This window comes from Ahaetulla prasina, chromosome 6, assembly GCF_028640845.1.
Source record: "Ahaetulla prasina isolate Xishuangbanna chromosome 6, ASM2864084v1, whole genome shotgun sequence".
Lineage (NCBI taxonomy): Eukaryota > Metazoa > Chordata > Lepidosauria > Squamata > Colubridae > Ahaetulla > Ahaetulla prasina.
The window spans coordinates 15457332-15484028 of record NC_080544.1 but is presented as its reverse complement, the minus strand read 5'-3'; the positions used below and the strand labels follow the sequence as shown (position 1 = coordinate 15484028).

Here is a 26697-nt window from a genome sequence, read left to right as displayed (position 1 = left end):
TCATTGTATTCTTCAGATATCTGCAAGAATATCATAGAGAAAAATTAAGCCCTGCTTTCTCTAGTTTCAGAGCATTGGATATAAAATAATAGACTTAAATAACAGGAAGGTAGATTGTAACAGAATGCTGGGGGGGGGGAATTTTAGTATTAAAAGTAGTTTAACTATGGAAAGGGATGCAGTGGCTCAGTGGCTAAGATGGTGAGCTTGTTGATCGAAAGGTCGGCAGTTCAGCGGTTCGAATCCCTAGTGCCGCATAACGGGGTGAGCTCCCGTTACTTGTTCCAGCTTCTGCCAACCTAGCAGTTTGAAAGCACGTAAAAAAATGCAAGTAGAAAAATAGGGACCACCTTTGATGGGAAGGTAACAGTGTTCCGTGTGCCTTTGGCGCTGAGTCATGCCGGCCACATGACCATGGAGACGTCTTTGGACAGCGCTGGCTCTTCGGCTTTGAAACGGAGATGAGCATTGCCCCCTAGAGTCAGGAATGACTAGCACATATGTGCGAGGGGAACCTTTACCTTTACCTTTAACTATGGAAATGGTTATCCAGAGAACGAACAAATGTATTCATTGGCTATATTCAGATAGAAGCTACAAAGATATCTGTCTAGGTTATTTTAATTTGGAGTCCTACACTGGCCATGGGTTGAGCTTGATAGTGTCAACAATTTCTTCCAATTCAATATTTCTATAATTTTGTGCTATTAGTAAAAAAAAAAAAGATAAAGGGAGGGAGGTTCTCACATTAAAATCTCATGTTAAAATGAATATCAAATATCATCTTTTCTGCTCTTGTTTCTACAAGCAAGTACAATCTGCTTCCTTTGGTTTGCTGTGTCTTGTACCAAAACGTTTATGAGACGTTGCTCTCTCTTTGTCTCTTTCAGGGCCATGCAATGCTGCTACTTCTCTTAGATTTACCGACTTGACGTTTGAAAAATAGCTTCTGTTTCCTGGTTCTTTTCCCTTTTTGCTCCAACTCATTCTTCCAAAATGGCCCAGGATGGAGCAGTTATGGGCTTCCATCCAATGTCATGCCAACAACATTATGTTCAAGCAATGGAGAAGACACCACAGCTTCCTCCTTCCAAGAATGCGATGCCTGTTTCTTTTCATCCTTATCATGATCTCTCACCCAATGCTGGCAGGATTCATCTCTTCCGCAAGGGACTGACTTCCGAACCCCTGCGATCTCAGCTTGGCATATATAACAGTACTGGCTCCCTAACCCAGAAGATAATTAAGATGAGCAACTTTGGAAGTAGCAGCTGTCCCATCTCAGGAAGAGTCACAGCTCCGTGTACTCCATTGAGAAGTTCCCCCTGTCCCTCAGGCAATCAAGCGCCCCTAGTAGTCCCCGTCACTGGTGGTCAAAGTTCTGTAGTGACCTTTCGCTTTATTGAGAAAGCCAATGTGAAAACTTTAAATGGCTTCCCACTGATAGAATCCAGAAAAGAAAACGGCTTGAGCAGAAGTTTGGAATCCGAAGAGGATTTTCACCTTGAGGCCAATAAGCAGAGGAGCCGAAAGACAAATGCTCAGACGCAATATTCCTTACAGCACGAAGTCACGGCATCCACGAATCCTGTCATTTTGGATAATGGAATGAGCTTCAAAGCACAGACAGATAAATCCTCTTTGACCACTACAGATGAACAGGACCCCGTGGTTCTCAGCAGTAAGCAAGAGCATCTTGGGTTTAAGCCAAAACCAGAGATATCTGCTTCAGATCCCCTGCTTGCTGGAAACAGGTTTCTTTCAAATGCACAACCCTCTTTGAGTTGGGGTAATGGAACCTCACTTTCTCTTGGTGCCAGTTGCCCTCCCAGTTCCCTCACTGGTGAGATGAGCAGTCTATCTAATGATCTCTTGTGCCATCGAAGACACCCACAGAACAAGGAACCACAGTATCAGGTACTTAGTAAGACCAAATATTTTCTGGCCAAAATGCAGGGGTGAGATTCTGGCGGTTAGGACCGGTTTGGGCAAAAACTGGTAGTTCCAGTGAGCAGTTGGCCCTGCCCACCCACCCACCCCTCTCCTTTCTTGTCCTATATTTTCCTGTTTTTTAGCTCAGCTGATTCGCGCGGCACAGTGGATTGCCGCGGGTCAGCTGTTTTACTCACCAGCCCTGTCATAGAAGGTAAGCTTAAAATGAGTGATCTTTTAACGCTGTGCGCGTATTTTGCACATGCTTGCCGAACTGGTTTGTCAGTTTTGGAAGGCGATTTTCTTTTTTGCTTCTTAACTGCCACATATTTTAGCTGTTGAAGTTGGGAGGGGGTTGTTGTTGGAGTGGTAGAAAGTTAGTCATAACAACATTCCGTATTCAAGAACATCCTGCATCCGATGGAAACTGCCTGAAGATTGTATCCAATTGTGTGTAAAGAGTTGATTGGACAATGTGATGAACTTGTGGGTGTGAGGCAGGGCTGTGAACTGTCAACTGGGTGTGGAAAACCTGGAAGCTTTCAGTTTCGGGTTTTCCCAGCTGTGCCAACATGACATCTCTAATAAATTGGAACTTTGAGGAGCCTCAAGCCTCAGAGCTTTATTTCATTGGGGGTGTTCCTTGGAACCCTGACACGGTTGTTAAACCAGTTGCATCCCACCACTGCCAAAATGTTATCTCTAAAGCTGGACAATGGGTCCTCCTAAATAAAAGTCTCTCTCCTTTTTAAAGGGAAGCTTGTGGGCATATTCACATGAAAGCTCTGCCCATGCCCAGCGTGTTGCCAAGGCCAAATGGGAATTTTTCTACGGCTCAGTGGAATCTCCTAAGACAGGTAAACCCACTTGTTTCCTTTGGTTTGGTGTGTCCTGTAATGGTATTGCGACAAATATTTCTTTATGATCCCATCACCTTGAAAACGATGTTCTGAGCTCAGATTTGCTATAAATAATGTAAGTATTGTAGCATGCCTATCGACTCATATGCTGAAAATGCAAAATAGAAAGAACACTGTTTTCCATAATATACTAACAATAAAGTACAGTCTCTCCTCTGCTGACATACTAACATGAAATTCAGTAGCAAAATTTCCCCCCAAAAAATCAGAACGCATGAGTAAAAAATAAGGTATTTAGCTCTACTAAAACTAAGGGTTTTCATTCAGTTCTTGGTTGCAGCTGCAGTTGAATAGTAGCACTTACTTTTTTACTTGAGATCCAGAGACGAAACGTCTATTGAATGTGTTCAAGCTCTGTGTTGAGTAAAGAATGCTAGGTGTGGCATCATCCAGTCAAAGCTAATCTCTACTTACCAGTAAATTATGTTATTTAATTTCAATATATTTGAATCATTCAGTTAAAATCAGCAGCTTATTAAAATGCATGATTTCAGATGAGTCTATCTCAAGGAAGGTCAATATGAGAGCCTAAGAAATAGAAAGACTGAACACATTTTCACAGTATATTTTGCATAGCTACTCCTCTTATGGAACTAACCCTTGTTATGTCTCAGAGGAGCAACTGATATATAGTAGTGGCCAAAATTGTAGGAACTTTTTGGGAAAAGTGCATTTTCTAAAACTAGCTAATAACACCACTTTTTTTTGGGGGGGGGAGTAGTACCATAAAATTATATATCAATGGAAAGATAATTTAATCAAGAATGTAATGCAATAAATTTTATGAATGATTTGCTATTAGAATAGCAGTTACAGCATAAAAAAGAAAAGTGAAAAACATAGGAAAAATTAAGATGTACAAAAATGATCACCATAGAAAAAACAAGACATACAAAAATGATCACCATTGGGTAACCTTTAGCATGAATCACGGCCTTACGACATCTTCCCATGGAGTGAACCAAGTCTTTTAGTTCTGCAGCTGTTATAATGTGAAACCAAGATTGAAGGATTGCTTCTATTAACTGGGTTTTATTGCTGGGTCACTTCTGACTAACAAGTTTCTTTAGTCAGCTCCATAGATTTTCAATTAGGTTAAGGTCTGGGCTATTCCTAGGCCATTCCAGCAGTGGAATATGATTATCTTGAAACTCCCCAAAAAAGTGGTGTTATTAGCCATCAAACCTCAAAAATACACTTTTCCCAAAAAGTTTCATGTTAAATGAATCTTGGCTTGTCAAAAGATTGCAAAAGGGGATCACATGATCCAGGGACACTGCAACCATCATGAGTATGAGCCAGTTGCGTCTGAATTTTGATCACATGGCCCTGATGATATTGGAACGGTTGTAAGTGTGAAAAACAGCCACAATTCACTTTCAGTGCTGTTGTAAATTTGAACAGCCACTAAATGAGCTGTTGTAAGTTGAGGACTACCTGTATATTGGTGGGGGGGCTAGGCTGGAAGGCAAGGATCTCAGGAACCTCTGCATCAGGCTGAAGCTGTTGAATTCTGTCCAGGTTGAAGTTGTCAAACTGTTTCCTCTCATGGCCTCATGATAGCTGTCCTACCTAGGTTGGTTGTCACTATTTCTGAGGCCACTAAAATGAGGCTGCTGTGGCTGTGCTTGCTCTCTGTGGCCACGTTGCTCATCGTGCGTGCAGAAGGGCAAAGTGCATGGGTGAGAGGAAGCCCACTCCCTCTTCATGCAAGGAGACCCAGCTTTGTAAGCAACGCATCCTCAGTGATAGGATGGGAGACTACCAGGAGAGGCCTGGAAGAGGGGGCAAGGGGATGGCGAGAAGAGAGCAGGGCTGCTTGTGGCCAAGTGCTAAGGCAGGGCTTCCCTCAGACCCTCCCTGCCTCTTATTCCAATCTCCCTTCCTTCCTTCCTCCCTCCCTCCCTCCTCTGCACCCAGGAAGGGACATGGGAAGGGGGAGAAGGTGGTAATGCTGCTGGTGGCCGTGGCTTTCCCTTGCAGGGTGGGAGGCAAAGCAGGGGCCATCCTGGTGAAAGGGAAGTGCTCGTGGGCCGCGGGATCATGGAGGCAAGGAAGCACTGGTAGCAGCTGCAGCGCTGCTACTGGGGCTGTAGGAGCTGATCTACAACAACTTTGTGTTGGCCATTCGGGCTGGGATTCAGTCAGCCTTAGTTCTGGCCTACAAGGCCACCTTGGAGACAGTGAGGGGCTGGTCCAGCCCAGCCCAGCCTGGTCTGGTAGTCCCACGGGATGCACGCACAGGAGGTGGTGAGCGCAAGCTGGCTGGCATCCCCAGTGATCTTGCACCACAGGCTGACCACATTCTTAATGCTTCCCTTTGGTTGGGGACACACTCGCCACATCTGTGTGCACCTGGGTAGAGGGCCAGGCTGGGCAGGGCTGGGCCAGTACTGAGACAGTGGGAGCCTGCCACTCGCTTTTTCCTGGATAGCCCCACGGGCCAGATCTAACCACATCATGAGCCAGATCTCGCCTTTGGGCCTTGAGGTTTTTTTTTTAGTTTTTTTTTTTAAATTTGCATTTATATCCCGCCCTTCTCCGAAGACTCAGGGCGGCTTACACTATGTCAAGCAATAGTCTTCATCCATTTGTATATTATATACAAAGTCAACTTATTGCCCCCAACAATCTGGGTCCTCATTTTACCTACCTTATAAAGGATGGAAAGCTGAGTCAACCTTGGGCCTGGTGGGACTTGAACCTGCAGTAATTGCAAGCAGCTGCTGTTAATAACAGACTGCATTAGTCTGTTGAGCCACCAGAGTTTGACATGTTTGATACAGATGTACTGAGCAAATGTTATACATAAAGAACCGGAATCACTTAGGAACCATGAATAGAATAGAATAGAATAGAATAGAATAGAATAGAATAGAATAGAATAGAATAGAATAGAATAGAATAGAATAGAATAGAAATTCTTTATTGGCCAAGTGTGATTGGACCCACAAGGAATTTGTTTTTGGTGCATATGCTCTCAGTGTACATATAGAAAAAATAAAATATATTCATCAAGAATCATAAGATATAACACTTAGTGATAGTCTTAGGATACTAATAAGCAATCAAATCATACTAGGAAATAATAAAAATAATATACTGGTAAGTTGTAAGGATACAAGCAACATGGTTATTGTAATGTATCTTTAAATGGTTTCGGCGGGAAACAAGCACGTTGCTGATTGGTTAAAGCCGCCGGTTGAACTGTATATAAGGAGAGGTTTTTCCCCAGCCTGGTTGCTGGGTTCACCATATATTAAAGAGCTGTTGTCACTACCCTGGTCTCCAGCCTCGTTACTTCCCGAACATAACACTGGCGACGAAGGTGGGATCTCGAGGCTAACGAGCACCAGGTACGAGCTGAAGCACGGAGGAACCGAACCCAGCAAACTCAGGGCAGAAACGCGGAGATGGCCAGCTACACTCCGCCCGCGCCGTTTGACCCAGCCAGGAGAAATGGGAGCGTACATGACCCGTTTGAAAGCTTCCTAAAGCAAGCGAACTGCAAGGAGTTCAGACAACATAAAGGGCATATTTCCTGAGCCACTGCGGTCCTGAGGTCATCGACATTGCGGAAGCCCTGGCAGAGCCAACGCCAGTACAATCGGTATCGTGGCAAACTCTGCAAAATCTATTGAAGAACCATTTCGCCAACACCGTCCAAATCGTGCGGCGTTTTGAATTTGGGGCGCAGACAGCAAGAGGCGAATCCATCAGCGATTACATGGCCGCCCTGAAAAGCCTCCAAGGACTGTGGGTACGAGACTTGGATGAGGAGCTGTTAGAGCAACTCATCCGTGGGGTCAGAGACATGCGTTTGCGGGCGGCTGCTATCAAAAAGCAATCTAACGCTGGCAAACGCTCTGGGCGAAGCCAGAGCTCATGAGATGTCCACCCAAGCGGCGGAAACCCTGCAAAAGCCACTCACGCCAGCGGCGAGCGAAATCAACCCGGTCCACAATGAAGAAATCCAGACCGAATCAGACGGCGAGGATGAGGAAGGAGTTTGCCTCACGAGAGAAGGGGCAAAGACCGGGATGAATCACGGAAGTTGCGGAGGGCAACACCAGCGTCAACGATGCAAGTTCAAGGACGCTACATGTCGGCGGTGCGAGAAGAAGGGGCACCTGGCTCAAGTCTGTCGAGCACCCCAACCTTCCCGCCGAAAATTCAAACCAACCAATCAGAGCGCAGGATCGGCAAGGCGACCCGTGATTGGTCAAAACAAAAGGGCGAACTCAAATCGAATGACCGTGATCATAGGCCGTGCAGCAACCAGTCGAGAAGAAAATCTTCACTAAACCAAAAATCGAAGGAGTGCCGTGCCGACTAGAAGTGGACACGGGTCAGCGATCACAATCATGTCCTGGGACACTTTTGCAAAAGCTTTGCCGAAAATCGCCAAAGCAAACTGCAAACACAGCGGCTACGAGTTCACGATTACCAAGGGAATCGCATCCCTGTTCGAGGACCACCTCCGTCCGCGTCGAGTACGGACCACACAAGAAGACCCTGCCCATCACGATAGTCGAAGGGACCCTGCCAAGTCTGTTGGGACTAGACTGGTTCCGTGCATTGGGCATGGAGTGACTGGCATCTACAGAAGTGACTTTAACCTAAAGACACACTCATGAGCGAGTTCGAAGATGTCTTCAAGGACTGCCTGGGCAAGTACAAGGGACCCCTATTTCCTTCAATTTAGACCCCAGGTAGCTCCCATTAGGTTAAAGGCAAGGAGGTCCTTTGCCCTTAAACCCAAGATTGACAAGGAGATAGACAAGCTCATCAGTCAGGGATCTGGTGCCAGTCGATCACGCAAAGTGGGAGAGACGCCAATCGTCACCCCAGTGAAACCAGATGGGTCAGTTAGAATCTGCGCTGACTACAAGGCGGCGTTAAACAAAGCCTTGCAGCAAAGCGCTTACCGGTCCCGTGGTGCAACACTTGCTGCACTCGCTGGGGCAAGGACACGTTTTGCCAAGTTAGATTTGGCTCAAGCCTATCAACAACTGCCCGTGAGACGCCAACACAGCCAAGCCCAGACAATTGTGACTCACAGAGGTGCTTTCAAGTGTACCCGGTTACAGTTTGGGGTGAGTGTGGCACCTGGTCTATTCAAAATTTAATGGGCGACTTCTGCAAGGGCTCCGGGGTAGTCCCTATTTTGATGATGTATTGATATCAGCGAAAATTTAGAAGAATTGGGGAGCGTTTGAGAAAAGTTCTGGGCATTTTCCGGTCAGCGGTCTAAAGGTTAAAGTGAACAAATGCCAGATAGGGGTAGAATCCGTAGAGTTCTTGGGCTACAGAATAGACAAGGAGAATTCACCCACTGAAAGCAAGGTCAAGGCAATAAGAAAGGCTCCAGCGCCCAAAAACAAAACAGAGCTACAGGCATTCCTGGGTCTAGTGAATTTTTACGGTCTTTTTAAAAATAAGGCAACCGTTGCCGAGCCGCTACATAAGTTACTGGGAAAGAATACTGCTTGGTCTTGGGGAAAGTCGGAAGCTAGGGCTTTGAAGCAGTAAAAACCTACTCTCGGCGATAGCTTACTGATTCAGTATCATAGCTCATTGCCATTGGTATTAGTCTGCGATGCTTCCCTTACGGGTGGGGCTGTGCTCAGCCACAGGTTTCAAATGGCACAGAAGCCCCAATAGCCTTCTACTCCAGAGCGATGTCCTCGACAGAGAGGAACTATAGCCAGTTGGATAAGGAAGCACTGGTAGCAGCTGCAGCGCTGCTACTGGGGCTGTAGGAGCTGATCTACAACAACTTTGTGTTGGCCATTCGGGCTGGGATTCAGTCAGCCTTAGTTCTGGCCTACAAGGCCACCTTGGAGACAGCGAGCGGCTGGTCCAGCCCAGCCCAGCCCAGCCTGGTCTGGTAGTCCCACTGGGTGCACGCACAGGAGGTGGTGAGCGCAAGCTGGCTGGCATCCCCAGTGATCTTACACCACATTCTTAATGCTTCCCTTTGGTTGGGGATGCACTCGCCACATCTGTGTGCACCTGGGTAGAGGCCAGGCTGGGCAGGGCTGGGCCAGTACTGAGACAGTGGGAGCCTGCCACTCGCTTTTTCCTGGATGGCCCCACGGAACCACATCATGAGCCAGATCTCGCCTTTGGGGCTTGAGGGTTTTTTTTTAGTTTTTTTTTTTTAATTTGCATTTATATCCCACCCTTCTCCGAAGACTCAGGGCGGCTTACACTATGTCAAGCAATAGTCTCCATCCATTTGTATATTATATACAAACTTATTGCCCCAACAATCTGGGTCCTCATTTTACCTACCTTATAAAGGATGGAAAGCTGAGTCAACCTTGGGCCTGGTGGGACTTGAACCTGCAGTAATTGCAAGCAGCTGCTGTTAATAACAGACTGCATTAGTCTGTTGAGCCACCAGAGTTTGACATGTTTGATACAGATGTACTGAGCAAATGTTATACATAAAGAACCGGAATCACTTAGGAACCATGAATAGAATAGAATAGAATAGAATAGAATAGAATAGAATAGAATAGAATAGAATAGAATAGAAATTCTTTATTGGCCAAGTGTGATTGGACCCACAAGGAATTTGTTTTTGGTGCATATGCTCTCAGTGTACATATAGAAAAAATAAAATATATTCATCAAGAATCATAAGATATAACACTTAGTGATAGTCTTAGGATACTAATAAGCAATCAAATCATACTAGGAAATAATAAAAATAATATGTAAATATCATGTAAATATGGGTAAAGTGTTTTCTGGGGAAGGAGTGTAATGTATCTTTAAATGGTTTCGGAAACAAGCACGTTGCTGATTGGTTAAAGCCGCGGTTGAACTGTATATAAGGAGAGGTTTTCCCCAGCCTGGTCTGGTAGTCCCACTGGGTGCACGCACAGGAGGTGGTGAGCGCAAGCTGGCTGGCATCCCCAGTGATCTTACACCACATTCTTAATGCTTCCCTTTGGTTGGGGATGCCAACCCCCACACACTCGCCACATCTGTGTGCACCTGGGTAGAGGGCCAGGCTGGGCAGGGCTGGGCCAGTACTGAGACAGTGGGAGCCTGCCACTCGCTTTTTCCTGGATGGCCCCACGGGCCAGATCTAACCACATCATGAGCCAGATCTCGCCTTTGGGGCTTGAGGGTTTTTTTTTAGTTTTTTTTTTTTAATTTGCATTTATATCCCACCCTTCTCCGAAGACTCAGGGCGGCTTACACTATGTCAAGCAATAGTCTCCATCCATTTGTATATTATATACAAACTTATTGCCCCCAACAATCTGGGTCCTCATTTTACCTACCTTATAAAGGATGGAAAGCTGAGTCAACCTTGGGCCTGGTGGGACTTGAACCTGCAGTAATTGCAAGCAGCTGCTGTTAATAACAGACTGCATTAGTCTGTTGAGCCACCAGAGTTTGACATGTTTGATGCAGATGTACTGAAGAAATGTTATACATAAAGAACCGGAATCACTTAGGAACCATGAATAGAATAGAATAGAATAGAATAGAATAGAATAGAATAGAATAGAATAGAATAGAATAGAAATTCTTTATTGGCCAAGTGTGATTGGACCCACAAGGAATTTGTCTTTGGTGCATATGCTCTCAGTGTACATATAGAAAAAATAAAATATATTCATCAAGAATCATAAGATATAACACTTAGTGATAGTCTTAGGATACTAATAAGCAATCAAATCATACTAGGAAACAATAAAAATAATATACTGGTAAGTTGTAAGGATACAAGCAACATGGTTATAGCCATAAGTGAGAAGAGAAAGGTACTAGTAAGGATGAGAAAAATAACACTAATACTGTCTTAATAGTTAATTTGACAGTGTTGTGGGAATTATTTGTTTAGCGGAGTGATGGCATTTGGGAAGAAACTGTTCTTGTGTCTAGTTGTTCTGGTGTGCAGTGCTTTATAGCATCGTTTTGAGGGTAGGAGTTGAAACAATTTATGTCCAGGATGTGAGGGGTCTGTAGATATTTTCTCAACTCTCTTTTTGACTCGATATTCGATACATTTTGAATATCGATAGTCGATATTTTGACATTTTGTTTGTTAATATGGAATCTCTCTATTCCAGGAATGCCATCTCAGAATGCACTTGATCCTTCAGCTCAGCTCCTTGAGAAATCCAAACTCTCAGTGCAAGAAAATCCAGATCGGATGAGGCCAGAACACAGCCTGTGTCATGTAGAGGTAGAAATTGAGATGACTCCACCAGCAAGTAATGCAAAGTTTGAAAACTGTGAAACTGGAATCATCCGCAGAACAGTGAAGTATTCAGAGACTGATCTGGACTCAGTCCCCTTGAGATGCTACCATGAGACAAACATAGACGATATTTTGGCTGAGAAGGAAGAAGTGGATTCGGCCATTGAGAGCCAGAAGGACAGCGAGAGCAATTTTAGTTCCACCGGCATTCCAAGGAAAGCAAACATTGTTCCAAATGACCTCTTTTTTCAGCAGGACATGGAAGAGGATAGCAAAGCTTTAGACAACAAGAACCAGGGGAATAAAGACGGTGAAATATCTGAAGCCGTGGTACATCATCAGGACAGGTGAGGTGGCCAATAGACAGTGGCTATTGTTTGTTTGTTTGCCTGCAGAGGCCTAATTTAAGGTAAAGGTAAAGGTTCCCCTCGCACTTATGTGCTAGTTGTTCCCAACTCTAGGGGGCGGTGCTCATCTCTGTTTCTAATCCGAAGAGCCAGCGCTGTCTGAAGATGTCTCCGTGGTCATGTGGCTGGCATGACTAAACAGCAAAGCTGCACGGAACACTGTTACCTTCCCACCAAAGGTGGTCCCTATTTTTCTACTTTCAATTTTTTACGTGCTTTCAAAGTGCTAGGTTGGCAGAACCTGGGACAAGTAACAGGAGCTCACCCCTGTTACACGGCACTAGGGATTCGAACCGCTGAACTGTCGACCTTTCGATCAACAAGCTCAGCGTCTTAGCCACTGCATCCCTATGAGGCCTAATTTACATAACAGCATAACATTTCAATGCCATTGTTCATTACAGCAATCAAACCTGTTTTCCTGCAATCGGGTAGGCAGGCGTTGCAACAATTCCACAAGTAACACAGTCCCACACAGTCCTCTTCATCTTCCTTCACCTTCTCCCCTCAAAGGAGTTCAAACAAACAAACAAACAAAAATACACTGAAAAAGGAAAATAAATATCAGTATATCCTTTAGCTGTATAGCCAATTAAAAATTCTTCTATTTACACAAAAAATTACTATCCAGTACAATATTTTGTAGCATTGTTTGTAGCATTGTATTGTAGCATTGTTTCCCTTGTGCATAAGTGAACAAACATGACAAAAATTGACTACTGTACATTCCAAAATATTTCACAAGGAAGACAGTTCCATAATTCCAATACTACATTTAAAGTATATTTTTTTCACTTTCTCCCCACACATTTTTGGTCAAAGACCACGGTCCATGGTCCAATCAGAGTCCTGTAAGAAAATTGGGCTAATGTCTTAGCCTGAAAGAGCTTAAGCAGTAACACCATTTCATAGTCAATCCAGACCATGCTCTATGTAAATTGGTTCTTTGGCTTTTGCAATTCCCCAAAAATATTTTATCTGTCCAAAGTTGATCTTTTGTATCTCTGCTTTTCCTTTTATTCCCTTTCTGTTCTACTGGAAAAACTGGATTTTTTCCCCTAAATAATCTTGGATGTTGTCCATTATTATGCTTATGCCTTGAGTAATTTAAATATTATAGGCAAGGCTAGACGTGAACTATATTATGAGGTTTTCTTTAAAAAATTTAAATTTTTATGCAGGAATTCATTGAAACTTGAAAACAAGGTTGAGAAAGGCTAATGTCAGGGTTCCAAGCAACACCCCCAACAAAAGAAAACTCCGAGGCTTGAAGTTCCTCAAAGTTCCATTTTATTAGAGATGTCATATTGGCACATCTGGGAAAACCTGAATCTGAAAGCTTCCAGGTTTTCCCCACTCAAATGAAAGTCCAAGTCCCTGCCTAGCACCCACATGTCCATCACATGGCCCAATGAAAGCACCATCCCAACTGGAGATGCCTCCCACTTCCAGCCGTCCAGGTGCAGGGCAAGATGTCCTTGACTCTCTGAGAAAGGAATGCTGTTATGACTACACATCACCCATGCTCCATACAATCCCCCCTCCCAATTTCCCACAGTGGTAAATATGGCAGGCCTGAAGGCGCACTGCAAAAGATGGCTTCCAGGCCTGAGAGCTAACATAACTTCTCTTTCTTTTCTCTTTTACCACCGCATATCATCACCAGGGTCATCCACAGAAATTCTCAATTACTGAAATCGCCGGTACCCTTCCTGTTTGGGCAGAACATTTCCAAGGATAGTATGGATTCATTCAGCAAGCATTTTGAGAGCATCATGGAGTCCCATCGAGCCAAAGGAACTTCTTATACCAGCCTAGATTCCATAGATATCTTGTCTTCTCCCACTCATATACAAAATGGAAGTGTCTTCACCTTTGATCTTCCTACTCTTACTCGAGAAATTCAAGAGGAAATTCAAGACAGTGCTAAAACCATTGGGCAGAATTTTGCCCCCCTAGCTCTTCTGGATCCAGATTCTGGGACCAGTTCTGCCACAGATGTTCCTTGGACTGAACGGGAAGAGGAAGCAAGACAAAAATGGAAAAGTGGCTTGCAGAGTCCCTGCCATTCAGAGGGCAGTTTAGGAATTCCTCTGGCCTCCATCATAAGGTGAGTGAATTCCAGGTAGTGCATGTAATGAAAAGTGAAATATCTTGTGATTGTTTAAGTGATCGTTTTCTTTTGGATATGTGTTGTTGGAAAGAAATTATAGTTATAGCCTCTACTTTGAAGAACAACTGACAGATGTAGACAAAATATTTAAATGCAGAGATATACCATATTTTTTGGAGTATAAGACACACCTTTCCCCCCCCCAAAAGAGGGTGAAAATCTGGGTGCATCTTATACTCCGAATGTAGCTCTGCCCAGCTTCTCAAACGGAGCTTCACGGAGCTTAGAAAAAAAACCCCAAATGGAGGTTTAAGGGGAAAAAAAGCCCCAAATGGAGCTTCAGAAAAGAAGCCCCCAAATAGAGCTTTAGAAAAAAAGCTCCCAAACAGAGCTTCAGAGGCTTTTTTTCTGAAGTTCTGTTTTGGAGGCTTTCAGAGGCAGAAAAAAGTTTTTTTCTAAACAGAGTTTCAGAGGCAGGAAAAAAAAAGCCAAAAAAAGCAAGGCACAGAGCTCACAACCAAGGAACCTGTTGCTCAAATTCACCTCTGGGAACAGCTGATTGGGGGTATTCCAGGAGGCCCATCTGCCTGCCAATCAGCTTTTTTTAAATTTTCCTCCCCAAAAACTAAGGTGCGTCTTATACTCCGAAAAATACGGGTAAATTGACAAGATACTTATTGTGAAGGCTATAGTTTTCAGAGGTATAACATGACTGCGAGAGCAAGATTATATGAAGAAAAATGGAGGTATATGAACTATAAAAATGTTGTAGCAAATGGTTGAGGATACTTTGGACTGCAGGAAGAATAACTCAAATCAAAACACAATGGGGTAAATTCACTGCTTACTAAAAGCATCGATAATGAAACTGAAACATGTTTGGAAGATAAAAATAATGCAAAGGCAAAACTAGTTGGAGAAGACTCTGATGTTTGGCTAAATTAAACACAATTTTAAAAAGCTAACATAAATTAGGTGGTTAGAGTCAAAGGGGAACTCTGTGCCTCTTACTGATCCAGCCACGGGCCCATCCATCTGGTCCACCAAGAGTTACTGTCAGATCCCTAAAAGTGATGCTGCCATTCAATTGGGAGAAGGGAGAGGGGGCTTGGATTCGATTTACTAGCATTGCCTGTGTCAACAGATATTTTACAACCTATATCCTGGCGCCAAAGCACCCCAAGATCTCCTTAACGTTGAGGAATGTTTGTAACAGCCATGTGGACTGTTTCACTTTATTGATTTATTTATTTATTGATCAAATTTATATACCGCCCTATCTCCCGAAGGACTCAGGGCGGTGTACAGGCATTTAAAAACGCATAAATACAATATAAAAAATATAAAAACAGTTAAAAAACTTATTCTAAAAGCCTGTTAATTTAAAATTAAAAATATAGAATAAAAGCCAATTTAAAAGCCAGTAATTTAAAATTTAGCTCAGCCCTGCACAATTAAATAAATATGTTTTAAGCCTTTAAAGGATAATGGAGGATAATGATGGGAATACATGCTTATCCAGTTCTCAGGGCAGCTGGTAAAGAAATCACACTTGTGTATTGGCTAAAATCTGCATTCTGGTTTAAGGGAGGGGTCTCTACTGCTTTAATTCTACTGATTGATTGATTGATTGATTGATTGATTTGATTTGATTTGATTTTTATACCGCCCTTCTCCCGAAGGACTCAGGGCGGTTTACAGCCAACATAAAACAATTTTATAAATTGTTATAATTTATAACAATAGAAGAGGGCCGTGAAAATATTTGCAGATCCCTCGCATCCTGGACATAAACTGTTTCAACTCCTACCCTCAAAACGACGCTATAGAGCACTGCACACCAGAACAACTAGACACAAGAACAGTTTTTTCCCGAAGGCCATCACTCTGCTAAACAAATAATTCCCTCAACACTATCAGACTATTTACTGAATCTGCACTACTATTAATCGTTTCATAGTTCCCATCACCAATCTCTTTCCACTTATGACTGTATGACTATAACTTGTTGCTGGCAATCCTTATGATTTATATTGATAGATTGATCATCAATTGTGTTGTAAATGTTGTACCTTGATGAACGTATCTTTTCTTTTATGTACACTGAGAGCATATGCACCAAGACAAATTCCTTGTGTGTCCAATCACACTTGGCCAATAAAAATTCTATTCTATTCTATTCTATTCATAAATAGAATTAAAAAAACATTTTAAAAAACTTATTCAAATTGGCTAACCCCACTTAAAAACTATAATTGAAAGATAATAAAAAACCCAATTAAAAACCGTAGTATATTAGGCCAGCCCTGCGCGGTGAAACAAAAAGGTCTTGAGTTCACGGCGGAAGGTCCGGAGGTCGAGAAGTAATCGTAACCCCAGAGGAAGCTCATTCCAGAGGGTAGGTGCTCCCACAGAGAAGGCTCTCCCCCTGGGGGTCGCCAGCTGACATTGTTTGGCTGATGGCACCCTGAGGAGACCCTCCCTGTGTGAGCGCACAGGTCGGTGGGAGGCTATCGATGGCAGCAGGCGGTCCCGTAAATAGCCCGGTCCTATGCCATGGAGCGCTTTAAAGGTGGTAACCAGCACCTTGAATTGCACCCGGAAGACCATCTTGTCTTGCCTAAGGGTATTCAGATGTTGCTTTGAATCCATTGCTGTCACTTCTGCTTAATTAAAGGTTCCTTTTGAAATACTACATTTCAAGAGTTTTTACTTTCATAAGTTGGAAGGAGAGGCAATCCTTACTGTCACTCTCATCTCATCAGTCTATAAAACCTTTGAAAAATCTGTCTTCAGATATTTCTTGGCCCAGTCTTGCCGTTCCAACTTATGTGTCTTGTTCAGTGGTGGATGGGTTTCAGCCTTCCTTACCTTGGCCATGTCTCTGAGCACTGAATACCTTGTACTTCTGGGCACTTCAGGTAGGTTGCAGTTCTGGAATATGACAGCACTGGACGACAATGGGTTCCTGGCACTTCCCATTTGCATCCCAAAAAGATGCAGTTAATGTGTGTCTTTTTTCTCAACAATGTTGTTTGCGACCCTGTTGCCTATTTGCAACAAAACTTTTGATGGTTCTGTGATTATACCCCAATATCTTACTAATTTCAAGAGTGCTGCATCCCTCTGAACAACGTTTTACAATTTTTGACTTTTCAGAGTCAGTTAAATCTCTTTTTTGACTGATTTTGCCTGAGGAAAAGAGGCTGACTAATAATTATGCACACCTTGATATAGGGTGTTGATTTCCTTAAGCCACACCCTCCCTCATTACACAAATACACCTCATTATACAAATACATCCAGTAAGCATTCAGGTTTATACAGCTTGGAGGTGGAAAATATGCATAAAAATGATGATACGATCAAAATACTCACTTGCCTAATAATATTGCACACAGTGTATAATTCATACAAAATGCAAAAACTAAAGTGCTAATTATAACCATGAATAGAATAGAATAGAATAGAATTTTATTGGCCAAGTGTGATTGGACACACAAGGAATTTGTCTTGGTGCATATGCTCTCAGTGTACATAAAAGTGTGTACATAATTATATTATAATGTGTACATAATTATATTATAAAATATGTTAAACATTGTATGATTCAGCGGGCAAGAAATTTAAGTTGTAATACAATGTTAGAGCAATGGAAAAATATGTGTATGAAATTATTGAAATTTACATTGATTATAACCTGAAAGAGAATTTCTATAAAATGATGTACCAGTGCTATTTAACATCAGATAAACTTACCAACGATGTATAAGGGTGTTTTGAATGTTTGTTGGAAATATTAGTGTAAGGAAGGTACTTCTTATGCAGTGGATATGTGATAAGACAAAGAAATTTGGGTACAGATTCATAGTTTGATGCAGAAAAATTTAAAAACAGACTTAGAGCGGAAACTGGAAATTTTTCTTCTACGGCTATTAAATAAAGAAATGGGGAGGTGGGAAATGGAAATTTGTCACTATACATGTTGAGGGCTGCAAGAATCCTATACAACCATAAATGGAAAGAAGCGTTAACTCCCACAATGAAGGAAAAGATGATAGAACTAATGGAGATGACTAAGCTGACTGCAATAATTAGGAACAAGAATGTAAATAGTTTTGGAAACTGCTTCTGGACTTTCTATGTGAAAAGAGGGGGGAAAATGAAGTTTGATTTTAGGTTTTGACAACTAAGTAGGTTACTGCTCTAGAAATGGGTAGTAGTTACTATCTGGTATAATTAAAAATTATACTAAAACGTTGTTATACCCTGTTTTCCCCAAAATAAGACATCCCCTGATAATAAGCCCAATCGGGTTTTTGAGCATATGGCAATAAGGCCAAGCGCTTATTTCAGGGTTCAAAAAAATATAAGACAGGATCTTATTTTTGGGGAAACATGGTATTTTTTTTATTTTTATTTTTTTATTTGCATTTATATCCTGCCCTTCTCCGAAGACTCAGGGCGGCTTACACTATGTCAAGCAATAGTCTTCATCCATTTGTATATTATATATAAAGTCAACTTATTGCACCCAACAATCTGGGTCCTTATTTTACCTACCTTATAAAGGATGGAAGGCTGGGTCAACCTTGGGCCTGGTGGGACTTGAACCTGCAGTAATTGCAAGTAACTGCTGTTAATAACAGACTGCATTAGTCTGTTGAGCCACCAGAGGCATCTATCTATCTACCTACCTACCTGCCTGCCTGCCTGCCGCCTACCCTGTTTTCCCCAAAATAAGACATCCCCTGATAATTGGCCCAATCAGGCTTTTGAATGCATGGTAATAACTCCAAGCTCTTATTTCAGGGATTAAAAAAATATAAGACAGGGTCTTATTTTCGGGGAAACACAGTATATCATTCTGCACCAAAAAAAAATTGGAAGTTACTGTTTTTGATGAGTTATTTGAACAAAAAAAATGTTTTTGTTCTAGTAAGCATCATCTGAGTCAGCTGGTCTCCGACTCGGATTCTGAAATGGACAGCACCGAGCAACTAGCCCTGGGTAGCACGGACACGCTTTCTAGTGGACATAATGCTGATCTAGAGGCTGCTAGACGCCTTGCAAAAAGGCTGTACAACTTGGATGGTTTCAAAAAGGCAGATGTAGCTCGTCATCTGGGGAAGAAGTAAGTATGTGTGGGTATTATAAAAAAAAGTCTCCTCATCCAGATTTTATTCGGATTTTATTTTATTCACTCTATAAAGAAATATGGCTGCCTGGTGTGCTCCTATATAGCTCTCTTCAAAGAAAAGGATTATGGCTCCAGTAGGTAAGCCACAACCTTCATGATAGAAACAATGGAGAAAGTTCTTGTTTCATATATGAATATTGCTGCTGTGGCCTGTATAGCTTATGTGTTGTGACCCAGGCCCAAGTAGGTAGTAAGAAACTCAGTCCGTGAAAAAACAAACAAACTTTATTCGAAAGCTGAGAATTACTTCATTCCCAGCGTCGTTCAACTCAAAACAAATGCCTCCCAACACAAATTCCTCAGTTCTCCCGCAAACCTTGGTCCCAATTAGGCAAACTGCCAAAGACCTTTCTTGGCAAACGTTCAGAAGTCACAAAAATAAAGGCAAGACGTAGACGGAGCAGAAGACGAAGCTACCAATGTTGTTTTCTGGCCAAGCTCAAACGCCAGTGCTGGTCTGTTTTAAACCTTATGGGAGGGGCCAACCATCTCTTGGTCCTACTCCCAAGTTGTCCTTTTTGCTTGAGCTGCTCTTGCCTTCTGGCAGTTCTTCTCATGCGTGCATTAGGAACAGGCTCCTCCTGTTCCTCTGCCTCACTACTATCAGTCTCTGGAGGCTCTGGAGTCTGCACCTCACTTCCCAATGGCCCTGGCCTCACCTCAGCCTCATCGCTGTCCGACTCCATTGCCAGCTCTGTAGGCTGCTGACGGACCACAACATTATTTATTTATTTTATTTATTTATTTCGATTTTTATACCGCCCTTCTCCCGGAGGACTCAGGGCGGTGTACAGCCAAGTAAAAATCCAATATATAAACATTAAAAAGAGGTTAAAAAGAAATATTATAATGTGGCCGAAATTTTAAAACCATTTAAAATCTTAAAACATAAATACCCCAATAAAATTTCAATCCAGTCCCGCTTGAATAAATAGGTGCGTTTTCAGCTCACGCGAAGGTCGAAGATCAGGCAATTGGCGTAAACCGGGGAAGTTCATTCCAGAGCGTAGGAGCTCCAACAGAGAAGGCCCTTCCCTGGGGCCGCCAGCTGACACTGCTTAGCTGACGGCACCTGAGAAGGCCCTCTCTGTGAGAGCGCCTGGTCGGTGGGAGGCACAAGGTAACAGCAGGCGGTCCCGTAGTACCGGGTCCTAAGCCATGGGCGCTTTAAAGGTGGTAACCAAAATCTTGAAGCGCACCGAAGACCACAGGAAGCCAGTGCAAGCTGCGCAGGATTGGTGTTACATGGGAGCAACGAGTTGCCCCCACTATTACCTGCGCAGCTGCATTCTGGACTAGTTGCAGCCTTGGATGGACACATGCTGGTTTATCCACTTTTCTTTTCTAGCTTGGCAGCAATATTCCCAGAAGTGCAAATATACTATGGTTGCTAAAGTCTATTGGATTAGAACACAGGATGGGGAAGTGTAATTGAAAAATAACAAATCTTCGGAGCTTTTCCTGTCCTTTACTGTTTGCCATGATCTATTCTTCAGTTGTTAATCCGTCTCATATAGCAATTCTATAAACAAGATGTTTCTTTCATTTCCAGTAATGATTTCAGTAAGACAGTAGCAGGGGAGTACCTCAAGTTCTTTGAATTCACTGGAATGACTCTGGACCAAGCTCTTAGGTAAGTGTCCAAGGAGGGACCTTTGGAGTTTCCAGGAAGATTGAGTTTAATATAGTTCAGAGATAAATCAAAGTAGCTGCAGTAGTTTTCAGGTTTAATTTTTATTTACATTGATTTAGTAAGACTTATCAGATTTCATGTATTTCTTTAGCCACAGTAGCTCACTAGAATTTGCTTAAATCTATTTGTGCTGCCTATAGTATGGGCACTCCTCAACTTACAATGGCAATTGAAACTGGAATTGCCATCACTAAGTGATGCAGTTTTAAAGTGCAACTATATTGATTAGCAATGGCAGTTATGGTTAGGCAAGGCAACTCCCTGCTAGCTTGCTACAACCAAAGTTGGTGAAGAAGTTGGCAGGAAGTTGCATGTCCCACAGGCAGGTGACTGCTGCTTGGTGGGGGAAAGAGCGAGGGGTATGTGTGTGTGGATGTAAGGGAGGGGTGAGGAGGGTACACAAAGGGTGTGAGGGGGTGCCAAGAAGTGTAGCATGGGTTGGGGAGGATATGCAGGGGTACGAGTGGCTGGCGCAACACAAGCATCCTCTACATTGATTTTGGGGCAAACCAACAGAGAAGGTTGCAAATTGCAAATTGTGATCACACGATTGTGGGACATTTGACAACCAGCCGAACACCTAGTTTATGATCAAGTGATCACGAGAATTCTGGGGTGGTGCACTCAACTTTGCTCTTCTTGATCGCTCAGCAGCTTTTGATACTATAAATAATGGTATTTTTCTGGCCAGCTTCAGTGGTTGAGGGTAGGCAGCTCCATGTTGTGCTGGTCCTCCTCCTTCCTTCTGAGTCTGCTTCCAGCCATTGTTCATCAGACAGGAGAAGCCCAGCCACTTCATTCTACCGTAGTGGCCAAAATTGTGGAAACCTTTTGGCAAAAGTGTATTTTCTAAAACTAGCTAATAACACCACTTTTTTGGGGGGGAGGGAGTAAGCACCATAAAATTATATATCAATGGAAAGATAGTTTAATCAAGAATGTAACGCAATAACTTTTATGAAGGATTTGCTATTTGAATAGCAGTTACAGTATAAAGAAGAAAAGTAAAACACAGAAAAATGAGAAATACAAGAATTATCACCATGACAGTTAATACTTAGCTGGGTAACCATGAGCATGAATTACGGCCTTACAACATCTTCCCATGGAATAAACCAAGTCTTTTAGTTGTGCAGCTGTTATAATGTGAACCCAAGACTGAATGATTGCTTCTATTAACTGGGTTTTATTGCTGGATCGCTTCTGATTAACAAGTTTTTTTAGTCGGCTCCATAGATTTTCAATTGGGTTGAGGTCTGGGCTATTCGCAGGCCATTCCAGCGGTGAAATAGGATTATCTTGAACCTTCAAAAAAAAAAAAAGTGGTGTTATTAGCCATCAAACCTCAAAAATACATTTTTCCCAAAAGGTTTCCACAATTTTGGCCCCTAATGTATGTGGAGTGCTGTAGGACTTGGTGCTTTCTCCTCTCCTGTTTAACATTTAAATGGAGAAAGGGCTTGCGAATATGCACTCTGTTTCAATATAAAAGATGTTCATTTATGTAAAGCATCTTTCCACATTTCTGTTTTAAAAAGGATCTTGCAGGTCAATTTCAAAAACAAGGTGCAGAGTAGTTCTTTATTTTATTTGCTTTTATTTTCATTCAATTTCTATAGCCACCTAACTCAGCCAAGTGACTCTTTAGCTCTTTGGAGCCAATGCCCTTTACAAAAGAAACAGGATGAACTGCTGAGATTCTTTCTCTTTGGTGCTGAATCACATGATTCAGGAGGCAGCAAGGAGCTTCAAATAGAGTAGTTGTTTGCTACTTATCCCATAAATGGGCAGAAGATTTATTTCCTGTTTATTTGGTGTTTTGTTTTTTTAATCCATAGTTCCGGGATGGATCTGGCCGATTTTCACACTAAATCTTTCCTTGCCAGCTTCTCCTTCGCACACTAAATTCAATTCTGTTTTCAGAGTGTGTTTCTGCTAATAGTCTACTTTTACGTAACTTCTTTCCATTGGATTGAGGGGGAAAAAAAGAACAGAATAAAAATAAATTCTCAATATTACAAGACTCTTATTACAACTAACAGGGTTGGGAAACGTTCAGGAACAATTGTTCTATTATTCCAGAATCAGATTTTACAATGAATATATTGATTCTAGACCAGTGTTGGCGACCCTATGACACGCGTGCTGGAAGTGGCACACGAAACCATCCCGCAAAGAATGTGCGGCTTCACCGGCTCTTCTTCCGCGTTCCTGTGATCAAACGCGTGCCAGCCAGCTGGCCGTCGTGCATGCGGGAGCAGCGGAACCCGGAAGAGCGGTGTTCCGGCACACATGCGCAGGCTAGCACCCAACCTTCTGGGTTGACGTCGCGCACATGCACGATACCCAGCTGTTCATTGGGCGCGCTTCCATGCCGGAATCCGGGTGTTTGGGTGCCGGCTCGCACATGCATGATGGACCGCCGCTCTTCCAGGTATCGCCGCTCTCACGCGCGCAAAGGCCAGCGGGGCCGCATATACCTCATGGGAGGGTTTCGCGTGCCACTTCCAGCATGCAGGCCGGCACGCGGGAACGTCAGAGGTTTGCCATCACAGTTCTAGACCTTTGCGTCTCTTGCTTCAGTGATTCCCTGCTATATTCCTGGCATAGTGAGATGGTGCAGCTTGTTGGTGACCTGTGAGAGAGTGTTTAGGGATTGTAACCTTTCGCCAGGAACTGTTACTATGGTGTTGATGGGAGTAAGACAGAAAGCTTCACTGTTCCAAAGTAAAAGCAGGATGTCCTAGAGCAATGGCTATTACACTTGAGCAGGGAGGTCAAATTCAAGGCCTGGGGGCTGGATCAAGCTCCGGTTTTGCTGGCAGAGGGTTGCAGGAGGCCGCCGCAGCAAAAACGGAGCTTGGAAACCCGTTTTCTCTGGCAAATCGCTTGGACCACCACAGGCGCCCCTGACACGAGTGACTTTGAGCTGGCGATGTCCATCCTGACCACACACACAGCCCGGGCCCCCTCTGATGTCAAACACAACCCTGATGCAGCCCCCAATGAAATCAAGTTTGACAGCCCTGCGCTTCAGAAATAGACATGTCTTCCTTTTCTCTTCAGGTCTTTTCTGAAGGAGCTGGCCCTGATGGGAGAGACTCAAGAACGGGAGCGGATCCTAGCTCACTTTTCACAACGATATTATGAGTGCAATCCCAAAACCATCCCTTCTGAAGGTGACATAAAATAAATTAAAAACATAAAGAATAGATAAGGCCTTTCAACTTATTACTTCTCATTGTGTAAACATCTTCTACTCAGGCAGACACTGTCCTGAGGCTTTCACTAGAACACAGTTACTCAGTCCCAGATTCTATGTGTGCAACACTGGTTGAGGTAGAATAAAGCATTGCCAAGAATGCCTCCCTACACACGCATAATAAGATGGTTTGCCTGGCAGAACAGAGATCTGGATGACCCCGGCCCCAGCAGCTTTTTATAACATGCTAAAATCTGTATTCCCTCCCCCCCTTGATGACTGGGCCAGGAAGTTAAGTGGATCAGTTTTAGCGGAATTATTGGAATAAATGCATGAGCTGCCCCAACCTTGTGTTTTAATTCCTACTGGTAATTTTCCTGACAGTTAGAACAATTAATCAGTGGAACCACTTGCCTCCAGAAGTTGTAAATGCTCCAACACTGGAAGTTTTTAAGAAGAGATTGAATAACCATTTGTCTGAAGTGGTGTAGGGTTTCCTGCCTAAGCAGGGGTTGGACTAGAAAACCTCCAAGGTCCCTTCCAACTATTCTATTCTATTCTATTCTGTTCTGTTCTGTTCTGTTCTGTTCTGTTCTATCCCATCCCATCCCATCCCATCCCATCCCATCCCATCCCATCCCATCCCATCCCATCCCATCCCATGTTTATTTTTAACTAGATGCTAGCCACCCAGAGTCAATTAGCCCATAAACAAAACACTGGCAGTAACTGATGGAGGGTCTTGCTTTTGCCTACAGTTAGCACCAAGTATTAAAGAAGTTCCTTCTGGCTGCAGGGAGATACATGAGGAAGAGGCTGGATTCTAAAAACTTTTTAACTTTTGTTTGCTCTATGCATACGAAGCCTTCCCCTGATATCAGCTAAATATTTTTAGTATTCGAGCTAAAAACATCTTGCTTCATTATATCCGCTTCCTTCAGAAAAGAACACTGGACATTTATAATGCTTTTATTGTCTGCAAAAGTGATAACTTACAAGCAGAACATAAGTGGTAGCAACAGGCACCACGACAAGGTATCTTATATTTGGTCCCATCATTCCAGAACTGGAGTGCTTTAAAACTGAAAATAGCCATGCACATTTTTGGTGGAAAATTTAGAAAGGCAATGTCTAACTCAGTATTAATATTAATGAAAATTTCCCTCCGAAGAATCATGAAACCATTTCTTAGGAATTGTTTTTGTGAACTATCTATCTATCTATCTATCTCACTTCTCTTCCGAATATTCATTGTAACAGTGAATTATCTTGCAATAGGTACAACAAGGATTTAACAGTTTTACTTCCATTTTTCTATATATGAATGAAGATTTTTTTTTAAATGTAATAATAAAAAAGTAAATAAGATTTTTTTTTCTCCAGTCAGGATCACACGTTAGAAGTTAATTAATAATAAGTATAATAAGATGTACCCAAACTGATTATTTCTCTTTGGTGCTTGTGCCACAGATGGAGCCCACACTCTGGCTTGTGCCTTGATGCTTTTAAATACAGACCTTCATGGACACGTAAGTGCCTTATGCCTTTTAAGTCACTAGACCTGGTGCATTTGAGATGAGTGTCTCAAATGCACCAGGTGCATTTTAGACACCTGGTGCACCTGGTGCAGATCCATCCAACTAGCTGCTGGATGGATCTGTTCTCTCCAGATCTTTTAAATGATAAACGACCATGGAGACCCAGAATCGCAGGGCTGGGTGGGTAGGAGTCTCCAGAAGACCATTTTAAGCCCTGCAGGTTGCCAACTCCCTTTGGCTTCTCCTGCGGTCAGACTATTCACATGGAGGAGGACTCGCTTGATAGGTAATCCTCGAGTTACGACACTTCAGTTAGCGACCCTTCAAAGTTGCAACGTAACAAAAAAAAAACCCACCCCGCCAAGTTCTTATGACGAGGTTACAAATATTGCAGTCATTCACCCTTACAAATGACCACAGAGGTACTGAAACATTTGCCCTGCCTATTCTTCCCCCACCCCTGGCTAGGTCTCCATGGGCACTGGGTCTGTAAAGACTCACCTTGCGAAGATTTAGTGAGATGTCAACTTTCCAACCTCTCTGCTGCTGTTTCTTTGCCAGTTCCGAAAACAGAGCAATGAGAGGAGAGGGAGACAGGGATGAGTGTGCCGTGCTTGGTTTCTCTCACTCAGCGAGGCTGCTTGCCAATTCTGGAGTGGTGGGCAGCCTCAGTAAGTCTCTCCCAAAGGCTTCTAGTCTTTGGGAGCGTTTGCACGCGACTGGAGGCTTCGGGGCAGCAAAATTGCATGGCTTCAAGCCTCCCGTCAGCGTACAAATCAGCGGTGAAATCCAAATATTTTTACTACCAGTTCTGTGGGTGTGGCTTTCTGGACGTGGTGTGGCTTGGTGGGTATGGCTTGGTGAGTGTGTCAGGAGGAGGATACTGCAAAATCTCCAGTCCCATCCCACTCCAGGGGAAGGATACTGCAAAATCTCCATTCCCACCCCACTCTGGGGCCAGCCAGGGGTGGTATTTGCCGGTTCTCCGAACTGCTCAAAATTTCCGCTACCAGTTCTCCAGAACCTGTCAGAACCTGCTGGATTTCACCGCTGGTACAAACACTATTCGCACAGGGACTGGAAGCTTCTGGGTGATAGGATTTCAGGCAGTGGTGAGTTGCTCCCGATAGTAAAAGTGAAGTGGTAGTAAAAGTGGCGGGAGGCTCTGCCCACCTGCCTGGACATCATAATGGACAATCTGTGCATGTGTAGAAGCTTCCCGTTGCGAACCAGTAGTAAAGGTAAGTAAAACCCACCCCTGACTTCAGGCACTCATTCCCTGCAAAAGCGGAATGGTGCCTGAAGTCTTGCGAGATCAAGGCATTCAGAAGCTTCCAGCTCTACACAAAAAGTGTTTTCATGCCAATGGGATGCTTTGAGGAAATGAAATCGCACTGCCTCAAAGCGTCCCATTAGCGTGTGGACACTTTTTATGCAGAGACTGGAAGCTTCTGGGGGTTGTGAT

The 26697-nt window shown here is 43.2% G+C and overlaps 1 protein-coding gene across 1 annotated transcript in view; it reads left to right on the top strand.

Moving 5' to 3' along the window:
- The first annotated feature begins 996 nt into the window (after positions 1-996).
- Positions 997-26697, top strand: part of PSD (pleckstrin and Sec7 domain containing) — an 89216-nt gene continuing 63515 nt past the window's right edge. The window contains exons 1-8 of the mRNA XM_058187994.1: positions 997-1917; positions 2687-2789; positions 10949-11426; positions 13153-13596; positions 18539-18733; positions 20352-20432; positions 23559-23671; positions 25165-25223. Coding sequence (XP_058043977.1) covers positions 997-1917; positions 2687-2789; positions 10949-11426; positions 13153-13596; positions 18539-18733; positions 20352-20432; positions 23559-23671; positions 25165-25223 — 2394 coding nt within the window. The remainder of the gene's footprint in view (positions 1918-2686; positions 2790-10948; positions 11427-13152; positions 13597-18538; positions 18734-20351; positions 20433-23558; positions 23672-25164; positions 25224-26697) is intronic.